General features: G+C 35.5%; 1 protein-coding gene across 1 annotated transcript; it reads right to left on the reverse strand.

Annotated features, from left to right (window-relative positions):
- Positions 1-11,545: 11,545 nt before the first annotated feature.
- LOC133336049 (angiopoietin-related protein 7-like) lies at positions 11,546-18,138 on the reverse strand. Its single transcript, XM_061544344.1, has 10 exons — positions 17,935-18,138; positions 17,692-17,870; positions 17,596-17,616; positions 17,321-17,395; positions 16,853-16,927; positions 16,347-16,424; positions 14,862-14,882; positions 14,688-14,756; positions 11,751-12,173; positions 11,546-11,675 (listed from the first exon to the last, which is right to left on the reverse strand). The coding sequence occupies exons 1-10, from the start codon at positions 18,136-18,138 to the stop codon at positions 11,546-11,548; spliced, it is 1,275 nt and encodes a 424-aa protein (XP_061400328.1).
- Between the last annotated feature and the right edge of the window lie 588 nt (positions 18,139-18,726).

Genomic DNA, 18,726 nt, shown 5'->3' on the forward strand with positions numbered 1-18,726 from the left:
CTGGACCGATTTTCACGAAACTAGGCAGACATCATTCTAGGCTCAATTAAGTACGTTATGCCAAATTTCGTGCAAATCGAAGGATATATAGGGACTTTGGGGCACCATTTATATGAAATCGGACGAAACTATATATGGGAGCTATATCTAAATCTGGACCGATTTTCACGAAACTAGGCAGACATCATTCTAGACTCAATTCAGTACGTTATGCCAAAATTCGTGCAAATCGGAAGATATTTAGCGACTTTGGTGGACCATTTACATCAAATCGGACGAAACTATATATGGGAGCTATATCTAAATCTGGACCGATTTTCTACAAACTTGGCAGACATCCCTCTAGGCTTAATTCAGTACGTTATGCCAAATTTCGTGCAAATCAGAAGATATATAGGGACTTTGGGCACTATTTACATGAAATCGGACGAAACTATATATGGGAGCTATATCTAAATCTGGACCGATTTTCACGAAACTTGGCAGACATCATTCTAGACCTAAATGATTAGGCTGTACCAAATTTCGTGCAAATCGAAAGATATATAGGGACTTTGGGGCACCATTTACATGAAATCGGACGAAACTATATATGGGAGCTATATCTAAATCTGGACCGATTTTCTCCAAACTTGGCATACATCACTCAAGGCTTAATTCAGCACGTTATACCAAATTTCGTGCAAATCAAAAGGTATATAGGGACTTTGGGGCACCATTTACATGAAATCGGACGAAACTATATATGGGAGCTATATCTAAATCTGGACCGATTTTCACGAAACTTGGCAGACATCATTCTAGACCTAAATGATTAGGCTGTACCAAATTTCGTGCAAATCGAAAGATATATAGGGACTTTGGGGCACCATTTACATGAAATCGGACGAAACTATATATGGGAGCTATATCTAAATCTGGACCGATTTTCTCCAAACTTGGCATACATCACTCTAGGCTTAATTCAGCACGTTATACCAAATTTCGCGCAAATCAAAAGATATATAGGGACTTTGGGGCACCATTTACATGAAATCGGACGAAACTATATATGGGAGCTATATCTAAATCTGGACCGATTTTCACGAAACTTGGCAGACATCATTCTAGACCTAAATGATTAGGCTGTACCAAATTTCGTGCAAATCGAAAGATATATAGGGACCGTTTACATTAAATCGGTTAAATATATATATGGGAGCTATATCTAAATCTGAACCGATTTTTCCCAATTTCAATAGGGTTCGTCCTTGGGCCGAATAAGTGACCTATGCCAAATTTCATCCAATTCGGATCATAAATGCGACCTGTACTTTGTTTACAATTTAACATGGACAGACGGACAGACGGACAGACGGACGGACGGACGGACGGACGGACGGACGGACATGCATAAATCGACTCAGAAAGTGATTCTATGCATATTCTCAAAAGGAACCATGTGTCTATCTCGTTTCCTTTTGCCTGTTACAAACATATGCACAAAGACATAATACCCTGTACCACAGTGTGGTGAAGGGTATAAAAAGGGGGTTATATGGGGACTACCCCAAAAAGGGGGTGAATATTAAAAATTTTTGGTAGAGAGATTTGTTACCATATACGACTACAAATTACCAAATTGCAGCAAATTCGGTTGAAAAATGCGCTCAAGAACCCCCAAATACCGAAAATTGGGGGTACCCTTATATGGGGGCTATCCTAAAAAATGGACCAATATTCATAATTTTTGGTGGAGAGATTTGGAACCTATTAGGAACCCAATGTACCAAATTTCAGCGTATTCGGTTGAAAAACGCGCTCAAGAACCCCAAAATTCCGAAAATTGGGGGTACCCTTATATGGGGGATATCCGAAAAAATTCACATATGTTTATAATTTTTTGTGGAGAGATTTGGTACATATTAAGAACTCGAAATACTAAATTATAGCCAATTCGGTGGAAAAATACAATCAAAACCCCCAAAATACTGAAAATTAGGAGGTACCGTTATATGGGGGCTACCAGAAAAAGTGGACCTATATTTATAATTTTTTGTGGGGACATTAAGTACCCAATAAGAACCCAATGTACCAAATTTCAGCGTATTCGGTTGAAAAACGCGCCCAAGAACCTCAAAATACCGAAAATTGGGGGGTACTGTTATATGGGAGCTATGTCTAAACGTGGACCGATATATCCTATCTTCGAACTTGACCTGCCTGCAGACAAAAACAACCCTATGCAAAATGTCAGCATCTTATCTCAATTCCTTCAGAAGATAGCGTGATTACAACAGACGGACGGACGGACGGACAGACGGACGGACGGACATGGCTAGATCGTCTTAGAATTTTACCCTGATCAAGAATATATATATGAATATTTCGATGAGTTACAAACGGAATGACAAAATTAATATACCCTCCATACTATGGTGGAGGGTATAAAAAAATGTCTAACTACAATCGGATTCAAGTCAGAGTTTTAATCAGCAACACCACTATTTGCCCGTCACTATTCGAAGTTTTATAATCGGAAAAGGCTAGGTTCTGGTTATTTTTCATTAGCTCGAAATATTCACCTGAGACCTCCTTAGGTGTATATATCCACTTCCTGCCAAAAATTAAAAAAATGTCAGTGCATTTTCTGGTATTGATTCCATATAAGGCTACCGAACAATTTTCAATGTTTTGAAGTCTTTGGCTGAATTTTAGCATCGCTTTGGCTGTTAGTTTGCATAAAGAGTTCTGAATAGTAAAATAGTCATACACCTAGTGCCCCTTTCTTTATAGTTGGAATTTTTTTTGAGGGTAGGATGGGTGGATGTGGTTCGATTTTTCAAAAACACTAATTGTTCTAAGAAACTTTATAGCTGGGTGGAGTACCTTACCTCTTGGTCAAATCATCAATTCTGAAATAAAATAGGAGAATAAAATCGAAATTTTTTAAAATTTAATTCATTATCAATTCGGTTCCAAATACTTACTTATGAGTCACATTCAACAGATTGGTGTTCATTTTCTTCGTCTCCACCAATAGGTCATTCACTTTTAGAAATAAATCCTTCCACAGAAATGGTTGATGTTCGTCTTCAGAGGGGTTCTAAAATGTTGATTGTAAATTAGTTTTTTTTTTCAATATTTCTAATGCTAGATTCTGGAATTTACATAATATTTTTCAATGATAATGGTTTCTTCGTGGGAGATGATAGTTTTGTTTTCAGGGATGGTTGTGTCGTCTTTGTAGACCGTTATGGTGTCGTTCTTGGTACTGACGTTGGAGGCAACCATGTTGTCATCTGCCTTATTGCCCATTATTATTTGTAATACAATAAACACGAATAAAAGAATTGCTTTGATTTTCATTTTGATTATTCTGTCCCGGTCGAAGTTCTGATACAAACTGATGAGTTGTGGCAATTCGAACAATGCTTGTTGACTTCTTGGCAGGCTTAACAGAAACAAATATTCGTCAAAAAATAGAAAAAAAAACGAAAAAACCCCCTTTTTTGTTACCCTCCACCACTACTAATCGTGAATATGTATTAAAACTAGACAAATACTAAGACAGTATTTGATATTCATTCACAAAGATATATAACTTCCTTACTCTTAATGAGGCAATACATACATTAGTAATACATTACAAGTTTTTGTTTGTTTTGCATATTAAAAAAATCTGTATATTTCAAATCAAGTTTTCTATTTTTAGATTTTTGTTTGTGGTTATGTGACCAGTATTTATTACAGATTTATGCATAGATAGAAAAACGTGGGCTTTGTATTTGGTTTTTTTCAGCTACTTTGTTTACTCGACGTGAGGTAGAAAATCTTCTTTCAGCTGATGCTGTGGTTACCGGTAATGCTAATAAAATTTGTAACAATATATTTTTATTTCGAAATCGATTTTCGTCACATACTACAATAGCATCAAGTGGATGAAATGCGTTTAGGTCGTGGATTTTTTCGCTTTCCACATAGTGATCCACATATGGTTTCTTTAAAATCTTTACATTAAAATTTTATAATTATCGATAATGTTTGAACTATTATTCTTATCTTTACAACAAATCTGCTTCTTATATTTACAATTAATTCGATCAAACATGGTACAAATAATGTAATTCCATACGTATATACCTGAAACTTTTACTTCTTAGAAATAAATCCAAATGACATCTTACCATTTTCTTCCCATGGGAAGATTTTCTACCCCAAATATCAAATTACAGCTGAAAAACGTGCCAAAAAGCCTTAAAAACACAAATATTGGGGTGGTCCTGATATATGGGGGCAATACCAAAATGTGATCTGATATACCGCATTTTCTATACCAAACACCGTAAGATCAGTAGCAATTTATGTGCAAAATATTAAAGCTCTATCTTAAATATTGCTCCGGCTCCATCGAGATTTGAACAGACGGACATGACTAAATCCACATGGAATTTTATTTTGATCAGGAATATATATGTATACTTAGGATAGGATCGGAAATAATTATATCACGATGTTGGCAAATGGAATGAAGAATTTAATATACACTCCATGTTGTAGGGGAGGGCATAAAAAAACTTATTTACTCCATTGTTTTATCATCCATCCATCGGAGGGCGAAAACAAGACTCTTCGATCGAATTGCAGCTGCCCATTGATGGATGACCAACCCATATTATTATGGAATACGAATTTTTAACTGGGAAAATATTTTCTTCTATAAATATTTGTTTGTTGTACAACATTTGTTGTTGGCTTTTTTTGGAATCTCAGAATTTATGCATTGGTTCTTGTCATTGCACAACAACAACAACTACAACATCGACCACAATTAAAAATGACTTTAAAATTTTAAAATTCTCAAGGTGCAATCATTTTGTTTTCTTTCTTCATTTGTTTGATCTATACATTTTTGGTATTAGGCGTGTTCGGTAATATTTCTTACAACATTATGGAGAATATTTTTGTCGAACTAATTAACCCTCTAGCGTTTCAATTAAGGCGACCTTTCGGAACTTCTTTAAAATATTTCCCCTTTTGATTACTTGTTCTTCAATTATCAATGAATCTTCAGGCAAAATTTTTTTGTTGTGTACATTTTAGGTATAAGGTGTGTTCGACCATATTTTCCATGACATTGTGGGGAATATTTTTGTGGAATACATTAACCCTCTAACGCTTCATTTAATGGGGACCTTTTGTGGCTTCTTTCCAAGATTTACATTTTTTGATCAATTCTCATTTAAACGAGACGGGAATTGTTGTGATCTATTAATTTTGGGTATTGGGTGTGTTCCGCAATATTATTACTAATGTTATGCTTAATATTTCTGTGGAACATATTAACCCTCTAGCGTATCATTTAAGACGACTTTACGGAACTTCTTTAAAATATTTCCCCTTTTGATTACTTTTTCTTCAATTATCAATGAATCTTCAAAGGGAATTCTTTTGTTGTGTACATTTTAGGTATAAGGTGTGTTCCGCAATATTATTACTAACATTATTGTGAATATTTTTGTGGACATAATTAACCCTCTAGCGTATCATTTAAGGGGACCTTTTTGGGCCTTCTTTAAATATTTTCTTCTTTCTTGCTCACTTTTTGTTCAATTATCAATGAATCATCAGGGAAATTCTTTTGTTTTGTACATTTTAGGTATAAGGTGTGTTCGACAATATTTTCTATGACATTATGGGGAATATTTTTGTGGAACATATTAACCCTGTAGCGCTTCATTTAATGGAGAACTTTTGTGGCTTCTTTCCAGATTTACATTTTTTGGTCAATTCTCATTTAAACGAGACAGGAATTGTTGTGATCTATTAATTTTGGGTATTGGGTGTGTTCCGCAATATTATTACTAACATTATGGTGAATATTTTTGTAGACATAATTAACCCTGTAGCGTTTCATTTAAGGGGACCTTTTTGGGACTTCTTTAAATATTTTCCTCTTTTTTGCTCAGTTTTTCTTCAATTATCAATGAATCTGCAAGGGAAATTCTTTTGTTGTGTACATTTTAGATATAAGGTGTGTTCGGCGATATTCCTACTAATATTAGGCTTAATATTTTTGTGGAACACATTAACCCTCTAGCCCATCATGAAAGGGGCCTTTTTGGGTTTTCTTTCCAAGATTTCCCTTTTTTTAGACAATTCTCAATAAAGCGGGGCAGTAATTTTTGTGATCTATAAATTTTTAGGTATTAGGTGTGTGATTTAAGGATCCACTCCCCACAGAGCGGCATCTCTCATTATTCGGTATTTTGGGGATCTTTATATTTTCGATTCTCATTTGAAAGAAAATCTTTTCTACAAAAAATTATCAATAAAAAAAATATTCGGTATTTTTGGGGAGCTTGGATACGTTTTTCAACCTAATCAGCTGTAATATGGTATTTTGGGTTCTCATTAGGTAATACATCTTCCTACCAAAAATTATCAAAATTGATTCAATTTTTAGAATAGCCCCCATATAAGGGTACCCCGAAATATTCAGTATTTTGGAGCTTTAGTTTACGTTTTTCCACCTAAACAGCAGCACTTTGGTTTTTTGGGTTCTCATTGGGCAATACATCTTCCTACCAAAAATTATCAAAATTGATTCAATTTTTAGGGTAGCCCCCATATAAGGGTACCCCCCAAATATTCGGAATTTTGAAGGGTTTTGGCACATTATTCAACCAAATTGGCTATAATTTTATATATTTTTGATGATTTTGAGTCGAAAATTTAACTATCAAAAATGATCAGTAACGACCCATTATTTCGGAAAGTATATCCATATAATGGTACACCCACCTTATTCCGTATTTTGGGTGAATTTTTCAATAGGATTTTCTCTAATTTGTTTATTTCAACTTGTAATGGTGCTTCAAATCTTCCCATTAATAAACCAGTAAGGAAAGTAGTAAAGTCGGACGGGGCCGACTATATGATACCCTTCACCACTATGGGTATATTAAACAGGACTATTAGCATGAAATTGGATGAAATAAAATATGTGATATTTATCTAAATGTTAATCTACGTAGATCTATCCATAAAGTATGTAAATCGACTTCAAACAAATATAAATGGGTCATCCGTTGGGCTATGTCTGTACTTCTAGAAAACGCAACTACATAATTCTATGCTCAATTTTGTACGTTGTGCAAAATTTGATGTCAAACTGACTAACATGAGGAGTTTGATGCCCAATTTACTTGAAATCGGGCGAAAATATATATGGAAGCTCTATCCAAATATTAAGCGATTTCAAACAAACTAGTGACAGGATAGGTTATACTAATTTCAGAACGTTTTGTTCCTATTGGTTCTTGGTGCGTCAATTACTTAAAATCAATCTATAATAAAAGGGAGCTATATCTAAATCTGGACCGATTTTCACGAAACAACGCAGACATCACTCTAGGCTCAATTCAGTACGTTATGCCAAATTTTGTGAAAAACGAAAGATATATAGGGACTTTGGTGCAACATTTACATGAAATCGGACGAAACTATATGTGGGAGCTATATAGAAATCTGGACTGATTTTCTCGAAACTTGGCAGACATCATTCTAGACTCAATTCAGTACTTTATGCCAAATTACGTGCAAATCGAAGGATATATAGGGACTTTGGTGCACCATTTACATGAAATCGGACGAAACTATATATGGGAGCTATATGTAAATCTTGACCTATTTTCACGAAACTTGGCAGACATCATTCTGGGCTCAATTAAGTACGTTATGCCACATTTCGTGCAACTCGAAGGATATATAGGGACTTTGGTGCACCATTTACATGTAATCGGACTTAACTATATATGGGAGCTATATCTAAATCTGGACCGATTTTCTCGAAACTTGGCAGACATCATTCTGGGCTCAATTAAGTACGTTATGCCAAATTTCGTGCAAATCGAAGGATATATAGGGACTTTGGTGCACCATTAACATGTAATCTGACGAAGCTATATATGGGAGCTATATCTAAATCTGGACCGATTTTGTCGAAACTTGGCAGACATCATTCTAGCCTCAGTTCAATACGTTATACCAAATTTCGTGGAAATCGAAAGATATATAAGAACATTAGGGCACCATTTACATGAAATCAGACGAAACTATATATGGGAGCTATATCTAAATCTGGACCGATTTTCTCGAAACTTGGCAGACATCATTCTGGGCTCAATTAAGTACGTTATGCCAAATTTCGTGCAAATCGAAGGATATATAGGGGCTTTGGTGCACCATTTACATGTAATCGGACGAAGCTATATATGGGAGCTATATCTAAATCTGGACCGATTTTCACGAAACTTGGCAGACGTCATACTAGGCTCAATTCAGTACGTTATACCAAATTTCGTGCAAATCGAAAGATATATAAGAACATTAGGGCACCATTTACATGAAATCGGACGAAACTATATATGGGAGCTATATCTAAATCTGGACCGATTTTCACGAAAATTGGCAGATATCACTCTAGGCTTAATTCAGTACGTTATGCCAAATTTCGTGCAAATCAAAAGATATATAGGGACTTTGGGGCACCATTTATATGAAATCGGACGAAACTATATATGGGAGCTATATCTAAATCTGGACCGATTTTCACGAAACTAGGCAGACATCATTCTAGGCTCAATTAAGTACGTTATGCCAAATTTCGTGCAAATCGAAGGATATATAGGGACTTTGGGGCACCATTTATATGAAATCGGACGAAACTATATATGGGAGCTATATCTAAATCTGGACCGATTTTCACGAAACTAGGCAGACATCATTCTAGACTCAATTCAGTACGTTATGCCAAAATTCGTGCAAATCGGAAGATATTTAGCGACTTTGGTGGACCATTTACATCAAATCGGACGAAACTATATATGGGAGCTATATCTAAATCTGGACCGATTTTCTACAAACTTGGCAGACATCCCTCTAGGCTTAATTCAGTACGTTATGCCAAATTTCGTGCAAATCAGAAGATATATAGGGACTTTGGGCACTATTTACATGAAATCGGACGAAACTATATATGGGAGCTATATCTAAATCTGGACCGATTTTCACGAAACTTGGCAGACATCATTCTAGACCTAAATGATTAGGCTGTACCAAATTTCGTGCAAATCGAAAGATATATAGGGACTTTGGGGCACCATTTACATGAAATCGGACGAAACTATATATGGGAGCTATATCTAAATCTGGACCGATTTTCTCCAAACTTGGCATACATCACTCAAGGCTTAATTCAGCACGTTATACCAAATTTCGTGCAAATCAAAAGGTATATAGGGACTTTGGGGCACCATTTACATGAAATCGGACGAAACTATATATGGGAGCTATATCTAAATCTGGACCGATTTTCACGAAACTTGGCAGACATCATTCTAGACCTAAATGATTAGGCTGTACCAAATTTCGTGCAAATCGAAAGATATATAGGGACTTTGGGGCACCATTTACATGAAATCGGACGAAACTATATATGGGAGCTATATCTAAATCTGGACCGATTTTCTCCAAACTTGGCATACATCACTCTAGGCTTAATTCAGCACGTTATACCAAATTTCGCGCAAATCAAAAGATATATAGGGACTTTGGGGCACCATTTACATGAAATCGGACGAAACTATATATGGGAGCTATATCTAAATCTGGACCGATTTTCACGAAACTTGGCAGACATCATTCTAGACCTAAATGATTAGGCTGTACCAAATTTCGTGCAAATCGAAAGATATATAGGGACCGTTTACATTAAATCGGTTAAATATATATATGGGAGCTATATCTAAATCTGAACCGATTTTTCCCAATTTCAATAGGGTTCGTCCTTGGGCCGAATAAGTGACCTATGCCAAATTTCATCCAATTCGGATCATAAATGCGACCTGTACTTTGTTTACAATTTAACATGGACAGACGGACAGACGGACGGACGGACGGACGGACGGACATGCATAAATCGACTCAGAAAGTGATTCTATGCATATTCTCAAAAGGAACCATGTGTCTATCTCGTTTCCTTTTGCCTGTTACAAACATATGCACAAAGACATAATACCCTGTACCACAGTGTGGTGAAGGGTATAAAAAATCAATATCATTCCACGTTCTGGTATAGCTCCCATATAACCGTACCGATTCATTTTCGGTATTTTTAAGGCTTTGACTGGATTTCCCCCCACCGACATGGCTGAAATTTGTGACAAAGGGTTCCTCAGGGATTTCATACATATTTATCGAAATTAGGCAATGTAGGTCTCCGATTTAACATAAGATCCCAACCGATTTAAGGAAAGGATTTAAGGAAAACCACCCATTCTCGATTGAAATTTTTCAAGATTTTCAATGGGCTGGGAAATCAATACCAATGCTTGTTAAGGTTTGTAACTTTGCACATATATATTTGAAGATTTAAAAGGGAAGAAAAATAATTTACAAAAAAATGTTGTTATTGTTTTGTTGTTGTTTTTTGTAATTAAAGAAAAGTCCTTATATTTGATGGCGGGCATGATAACTCCTCACTGGATCATCGGAATCCGAAAATTCCAACGGTGTTAGAAAGAGAACATGTCCGGCTCTCGTATGAGCTAGGATTATTGACTTCGCTCTAAAATTAAAAAAATGGTGGACCTTTGAAAAAAATATTTTTGGAAAATCGCCGATTTTTTACCAAAAACCAAGTTAAAAAATAAGAAAGATCTTCACCGATTGGCTTTATCCTAGTTCATACGAGAGCTATACACTCCCAGAGAAACGTTGCAAAATTTGGAACCGATTGGATTATTAGTTTTTGAGTTATCGTGCCGCGCCATTCGCAAAAAAATGTTTAGAGAAAAACGCGTTTAAAGTTTGAGAAGCCCTTCAGCCGTCACTTGATGCTGACACAATAAATCGGATATATCTTCAAGAGTTCTTGAGATTTTCACTTGAAATTTTGTAGAGACATTCTTTAATCAGTGTAGATTCGAATTATATCAACAAAAATTTTGACCCCGAGAATCGGGGGGTTGGTCCCCTTAAGGCATATTGTGTAGAGAATAAAATGTTCAGCCTCTCCGAACTAAATGACGTGTTTACAAGGTTTTCAATATATTTCCAAGGTCCATTAATTTATATACATATATTTTTTTACAAAATGTAATAAACATTTTCAAACATGATCAATTTCTTTAATTTTTTTGATATCAATAGGCAATGGAATTTTTTTATTTTTTACATTTCTTTTAAGTATACTTACCTCAACTCTTTTTGAAAATACCTGAATTCCATAGGTGATTTTCATTCTTTGACTTCCCCAATCTAAAACAAAACTGCAAGAATTTGGATCTGAATTTGGTAAAACCCCTTGGACAGAAGTGCATTATACCCCGTTGTAATTACTTTGATGGCATCAAAATATTCTTGAAGAAATTCATCCTTTCTTAGAAAATAAAAGAAAAGTGGAAATATTTTTTTTGCAAGCAGACTGAGAAAGTCTGAAAAAATTGACATATGTATATTTATTTTCAATATTCAATATTAGAAACATTATAAAAATATATAATTATGCCGGTTTTGCTCTAATGAGCATTTCGGCGTATTTAAATGAATAATATTCAGTATTTTTCCAATGATACCATTGCATGCCCTGCCATGCTGCTACCTTCTCATTTTCATATTTTCCAAATAAATGACTGCAACGAAAAATTACGAAAATAAATTGTAAAACAAAACAAAAAATAATATGTAATCGAAAATGATTGTTATACCTCTTGAAACAACTATCAAACCACCATGCCCCTTTCCAAGACTTGGCACAATTACCACTATTATCATTATCCTCATCGAAGGTAGAAAACTTCATACCTTTGTGAGGTGCCAAGGAATCACCAGCAGTGCCATTGTATTTTCCTAGTTCCTTGAGTCGATATTTCTCGGCTGCATTTCCAATTTGGAAGCCATCATAGAGGGCATAACGTTCCTCACCTTGCCAATCTCTTAAAATCACTTTAAGTTCGATTTTTGGAACGGCTGTCGTCAATTCATGCAATCTTTCTAGGCCAATAAAGAATTCGCCGTGAGGTGGATTACCGAAACCAACTTTATATTCATTCCAACCACGGTAAAAATCGACAGAGCCGTCCATGCGTCTGGCAATTGTTGTCCAATTTCGCAAAGTCTCAATGTTTTCTCTAGAAAAAATATTGAAAACAAAACGTTAGTAGGCAACTCCGATATGATGCAGACTCTTGACAGCAAATGATAATTGAAAATGTGATCGGAGAACCGATTTAAATCAATCCATTCGCATGTCATTCGTCAATCTATGTCAGTTTGATTTAACATCTATATGAATCGGACAAAATTATGTGAATCTGGACGGATTTGAGGAAAACTTGACACACACACTATTCGATATGCTGCATTTCAAAGGCACGTAAATCCCCATGAACATGCAGAACAGCATCAAGTCTTAATACAAATACAGAAAAACCACAACATTTCTGAAAACCACAATGTCCTCAGCGAACAAATGTATAAAAGAGGTTGTCAGAAAAGGCTTCAACGTACAAAACACTCAATTATAGTAACTTCTGTACATTGTACAAACTTGTGTGCCGGTGGGCGAAACTTTGTGTGCACCAATTTACATTAAATTGGACGAAAATATATATGGGAGCTATATCTAAATCGGAACCGATTTTCACGAATCTTAGCAAATATCATTCTGGACCTAATTCAGTACCCAGTGCCAAATTTCTTGCAAATCGAAAGATATATAGGGACTTTGGCGTCAGTTGGACCAAAGGGAAATCGATACTAATAAAAGAGTGAAGAGTGAAGAAGTGATTGACTTACTGACAGACTTAACGATTCACCAGCGCCCAGACGAAACTTCTGAAGCTAGAATCTTGAAATTTTGGGTGAGAGTCACTCTTGGTCCAAATGTGACAGGTAAGGCTGGGTTTTTGGAAATTCGTACTAGAACTATACGAAAAGTACTAAATAGTACAAAATGTGATACCATTTGTATTTGGCGAACCGGTAGAGCTAGAACTCTGAAATTTCGATTGGTGGTCGTACGTGGAGTGTAGGATAGATGTACCAAAGGGTGATTGGAAATTCGAACTATTACTATCCGAAAAGTACGAAAATATACTAAATTAGATACAATTTCGTAGCATGTGAAGGGATTGAGCTCAAAACATGAAGTTTTGAATGCGAATTAAAGTTGAGAAGTAGGATCGATTTAAAGGGGTGGTTTTGAAATAGTGTACTCATATATAAGAAAAGTACTATATGGGACCATAATTGGTACAATTTTTAGTTGGTGGTACAAATGGAGCTGGAATCCTGGAATTTAAAATTAAAATTACCGTCGGAATGTAGCATTGGGATATGAACGTAGTTTTGAAAATTTGTTTCTTATTTGTACGAAAAGTACTAAATCGTACTATAATCGGTGCAGTTTGGATTTGGGTGATCATATGGAGCGGGAACAATGAAATTTGGAGTCAGGATCACTGTAGGGGTGTGGGATTGGGGTGAGGATTCAGTATAAGAAAATAATACTTATGGGTACTAAATGGTACTAAATTTGGTACAATTTGAATTTTAGGTGAACCAATAGAGCTAGAATCATGAAATTTGAAGTCAGGATCACTGTTGAGGTGTAAGATTGAGATATGTAGGAAGTTTTAAAAATGTTTACTACTGTGTACTAAATTTGGTACAATTTGAATTGTGAGTGAACCGAAAGAGTTGGAATCCCGAAACTTGGATTTGGGATCACTGTGGGGGTGTAGGGTTGGGGTATGTAGGAAGTTTTAGAAATTTGTACTAAGTGTATTAAATTTGGTACAGTTGAAATTGTGGGTGAAGCGATAGAGTTGGATTACTGAAATTTTGATTTATGAACACTGTAGAAGTGCAGGATTGGGGTATGTAGGAAGATTTGGAAATTTGTACTACTATTTAGTACAGTTTGAATTGTGGGTTAACCGATAGAGTTGGAATCCTAAAACTTGAATTTAGTATCAGTGTGGGGGTGTAGGATCAGGGTATGCAGGAAGTTTAGTTAGATGGTTGATGGGGGTACTTATAGAAATAATGTGTGCTAAATGGAAAAATGGGATTTGGATGAACCTTTAGAGCTCGAATCATTAAATTTGGTACTAAATGGTACTCAAATTTAATTTACGATATAATATGTTAATAAATTTTTAAATATTTCCTACATTTGCTAACGAAGTTGCGGGCATATGCTAGTTTCTGAATATTTCCCCTTTAACTACCTTTTGGAAAAGCGAGATCCTTTGGCAATCTTCCAGAGCCAAGTTCTAGTCAAAATAATCATTTCTTTGCCATTCGTAATAGATAGCATCAAATACTACGTGCGGACAGACGGACGAACATACGTAAATCTACTCAAAAACTATTCTCTGTATATATCCTCAAAGGTAACCATGGCTCCTAGTCGTTACCTTTTGCCTGTTACAAAAATAGGTGCATAGACATAATACCCAGTTCCGCTCAGCGTGGTGAAATGTATGCGAATAGAATCGGTAAAAATGAATGAAATTAAACTTGGATGTATCCAAAGATGAGTATAACAATACGAGTATCTACGCGACATACAGGATTTACATGGGTCGGCATAGCCGATTGATTCCTGCTTGATTTGTTGTAAATTGTTTCATACATACATGTGGTCTCTGTTAACCCAGGACATGTACTCCACTAATGGTTTTATATCCTTTTCGTGATCCTGTTGCCTGCGAAATAAAAAAAGGAATTTAATGGACGTTGAAAATTGAGTTAGTTCCCTCTTGAGAAATCGTTTAGTTTGATGTATCTCCCATATCGCATATATCACGTACCTTTGGGTTAAATCATCAAGTCTGAAATAAAATAAAAAAGAGAGAAAACTCATTTATTCAAGAATTTTTGGTGGTGATAAATTTCGTATCAATCGGACCAATACTAAGAATTTGGTGCATCATTTATCTAAAATCCGACAAAAGCTCTTTCTAAATCTGAACCGATTTCATCGAAACGTGCCACAGATTAATTTATATTATCTTCAGTACATTGTGCAAATTGTGTGCCAGTCGGACAAACTATGGGTCTTTAGTGTCCAGTTTACTTAGAATTGGACGAAAATATATATGTGACCTATATCTAAACCGATTTTTCCCAATTTCAATAGGGCTCATCATTGGGCCAAATAAGTGAGTTGTGCCAAATTTCATCTAAATCGAATTAGAAATGCGACCTGTATTCAGTTTACAATTTAACATGCAAAGACGGACGCACATGCATAAATCGAATCAGAAACTGATTATATGCATATTCTCAAAAGAAACCATGGGTCTATACCGTTTCATTTTACCTGTTACAAACATATGCGTAAAGACATAATACCATGTACCACAGTGTGGCGAAGGGTATAAAAATAGTTGGTCATGTTGGGCACCATTTGTATAAATCAGCATTTTAAGGATTTGTATTTCTCTGCAGCAAAGATATTTTCATGTCTCTAATAGCTTAAAATATTTGATGTTGGTTCTACAGGCGTGATATTATTTTTTGTTTTGCGTCATCAATGACAAATAGCATGTTGGGCGCCATTTGTGTAAATAAATTTTCTCTAGAGCACAGTTATGCCAGTTTTCCAGGTGAGATATATAATTTGTTGCCATGCCCTGCAAAGTCTCCGATCGTAAGTGGCATACAACCGTTTCAGAATATATCCGCTTTAACTCACTCTTGGAAAAGGTAGAAATTTTGGCTATCTTCCAGAGTCAAGTTCTAATCAAAATTTATTTACCATAAGTACCACAAGGAATCCCAGAAAAAGTGTCTAACTAAGATCGGATGCAAGTCAGAGTCTTAGTTAGCAACACCACTATTTTGCCAACACTATTCGAATTTTTATAATCGAAGAAGACTATCTAGCTTCTGGTTATTTGTAATTAGCTCGAAATATTCACCTGAGACCCCCTTAGGTATATATATATATATATATATATATCCACTTCCTGCAAAAAATGATTAAATCGGCGGACAATGCCATACATTCCCCACTAATAAATAGTTGCTTTTCTATAAAAACAACAAACTTGGATTCAGCCTGACTATTTTGCAAAAACAAAAATTAAATGCCACTTCATTTTCTGATACTGCTTCCAGATAAGGCTACCGAACACTTTTCAATATTTTGAAGTCTTTGGCTGCATTTTAGCATCGCTTTGGCTGTAATATTGTATAAATGGTTCTTCAAGCCTGAATAGTAAAATAGTCATACACCTATTGCCCCTAAACCCTTAAAGTATATTGGTCTCTTAAAATAGTTTCATACATACCTCTCCATCAAGGTGACATTCATCGATGACATTTGTTGCCCCACTATTTTTGCCACGTTCCCTTCCAATTCCCCTTGCCTGGAAATAAAACAAATGTGATTAATCGTCAACATATTCGAATAAAATTTTGATATTGAATATTCTATCCCGATCGAGGTTCTAATGCAAACTGATGGGTGGTGACATTGCGAACATTACATGTTGACTTCGTGGCAGGCTTATCAGAAACAAATATTCCACAAAAATAAAAACAACGCAAATTTTTTTTGTGTCCCCTCCACCATAGAACGGAGGCTTTCATTTCAATAATCAGACCTGCCAGAATACTGGGTGTCTTCTCATGTCACCACCAGGCCATCTTCATGATGAGACGACATACATTTAATCTGATCATGGATATATATATATATATAATCTATTTGGATCTCCGAGCAATATTTCGAGGTGATGCAATCGGAGTGACACATTTAATATACACTGGTCTCTGTAAACACTTTTATACATACCTCTCCATCAAGGTGACATTCATCGATGACATTTGCTCCACTATTTTTGCCACATTCCCTTCCAGTTCCTCTTGCCTGGAAATAAAACAAATGTGATTAATCGGCTACACATTCGAATAAAATTTTGATATTGAATATTGTATCCCGATCGAGGTTCTAATGCAATATGATGGGTGGTGACATTGCGAACATTACATGTTGACTTCATGGCAGGCTTTTCAGAAACAAATATTCCACAAAAATAAAAACAACGCAAATGTTTTTTTGTGTCCCCTCCACCAGAACCTGCTAGAATACTGGGTGTCTTCTCATGTCACCAGCGGGCCATCTTCATGATGAGACGACATACAGTTAATCTGATCATGGATGCATATAATCTATTTGGATCTCCGATCAATATTTCGAGATGATGCAAACGGAGTGACACATTTAATATACACTGGTCTCTGTAAATACTTTTATACATACCTCTCCATCAAGGTGACATTCATCGATGATATTTGCTCCACTATTTTTGCCACGTTCCCTTCCAGTTCCTCTTGTCTGTAAATAAGACAAATGTGATTAATCGTCAACATATTCGAATAAAATTTCGATATTGAATACTCAAGTCATTTTAAGGATTGGATATTTTGGTTTCTTTATAGTTGGAATTTTTTGAGGATAGGATGGGTGGATGTGGTTCGATTTTTGGAACACCCTTAGTGTCCTAAGAAAGTTTATCGTGGGGTAGAGTATCTTACCTTTTGGTCAAATTATCAATTCTGAAATAAAATAGGGGATTAAAATCAAGATCATTTAAAATTTAATTCACTTAATTTTCAGTTCCAAATACTAACTTCTGAGTCACATCCAACAGATTGGTGTTTAGTTTATTCATTTCGCTGTGCATTTCCTTCGTTTCGTTGTACATTTCCTTCGTTTCTCTGTTCATGTTCTTCGTCTCCACCAATAGATCATTCACCTTTAGAAATAAATTCTTCCACAGAAACAGTTGATATTCGTCTTCGTAGGGATTCTAAAATGTTGATTGTAAATTGTATTGAAATATTTCTAATTCTAGATTCTGGAATTATAATTACATAATATTCTTCAGTGGTAGTGGTGTCGTCGTCGGAGATGATAGTGGTGTTTTCGTGGATGGCTGTGTCGTCATTGGTGGCCGTTGTGGTGTCGTTCTTGATGAGGATACTCATGTCGCCGGATATGGTAGTGGTAGTGGTGTCTTCCACAACTATGGTACTGACGGTGGAGGCAACGACATTGTCGTCTGCCTTATTTCCCATTATTATTTGTAATATTATTACTACGAATAAAAGAATAACTTTGATTTTCATTTTGATTAATCTATTCCGATCGAGGTTCTAATGCAAACTGATGAGTGGCGACATTGCGAACATTACATGTTGACTTCGAGGCAGGCTTATCAGAAACAAATATTCCGCAAAAATAAAAACAACGCAAATTTGTTTTGTGTCCCCTCCACCATAGAACGGTGGCTTTCGTTTCTCCCTTTGCAACACCGGGAAATATTCACCGTAAACCCCAACAAGGCGTGTTGTTTTTTAAAATGCTTTCAAAGCTCCAACAAAGGTGTATTTTTTTAAAACAATTTTTGAGCACTCAAAAAATGGCATTGATTTAAAAAAAAAAAAAAATATTTTTTCTTCAAAGCTCCCATGAAGATTCGGATATTTTTAAAAATATTTTTCATAATGCCCTTGCAATGGCGTGCATATTTTAAAAATATTTTTTAATGGCCCACAAAAAAAATTAAAGATTTCTAGTCTCCAACAAATGCGTGCTTTTTTAAATAGTTTTTTCTATGTCCCAACATAGGCGTGATTTTTTTTTAAAATAATATTTGAAGGCTT

The sequence above is a fragment of the Musca vetustissima genome, unplaced genomic scaffold (genome assembly GCF_032173495.1).
Source record: "Musca vetustissima isolate MV318-11 ecotype Yass unplaced genomic scaffold, APGP_CSIRO_Mvet_v1 utg40101, whole genome shotgun sequence".
NCBI lineage: Eukaryota > Metazoa > Arthropoda > Insecta > Diptera > Muscidae > Musca > Musca vetustissima.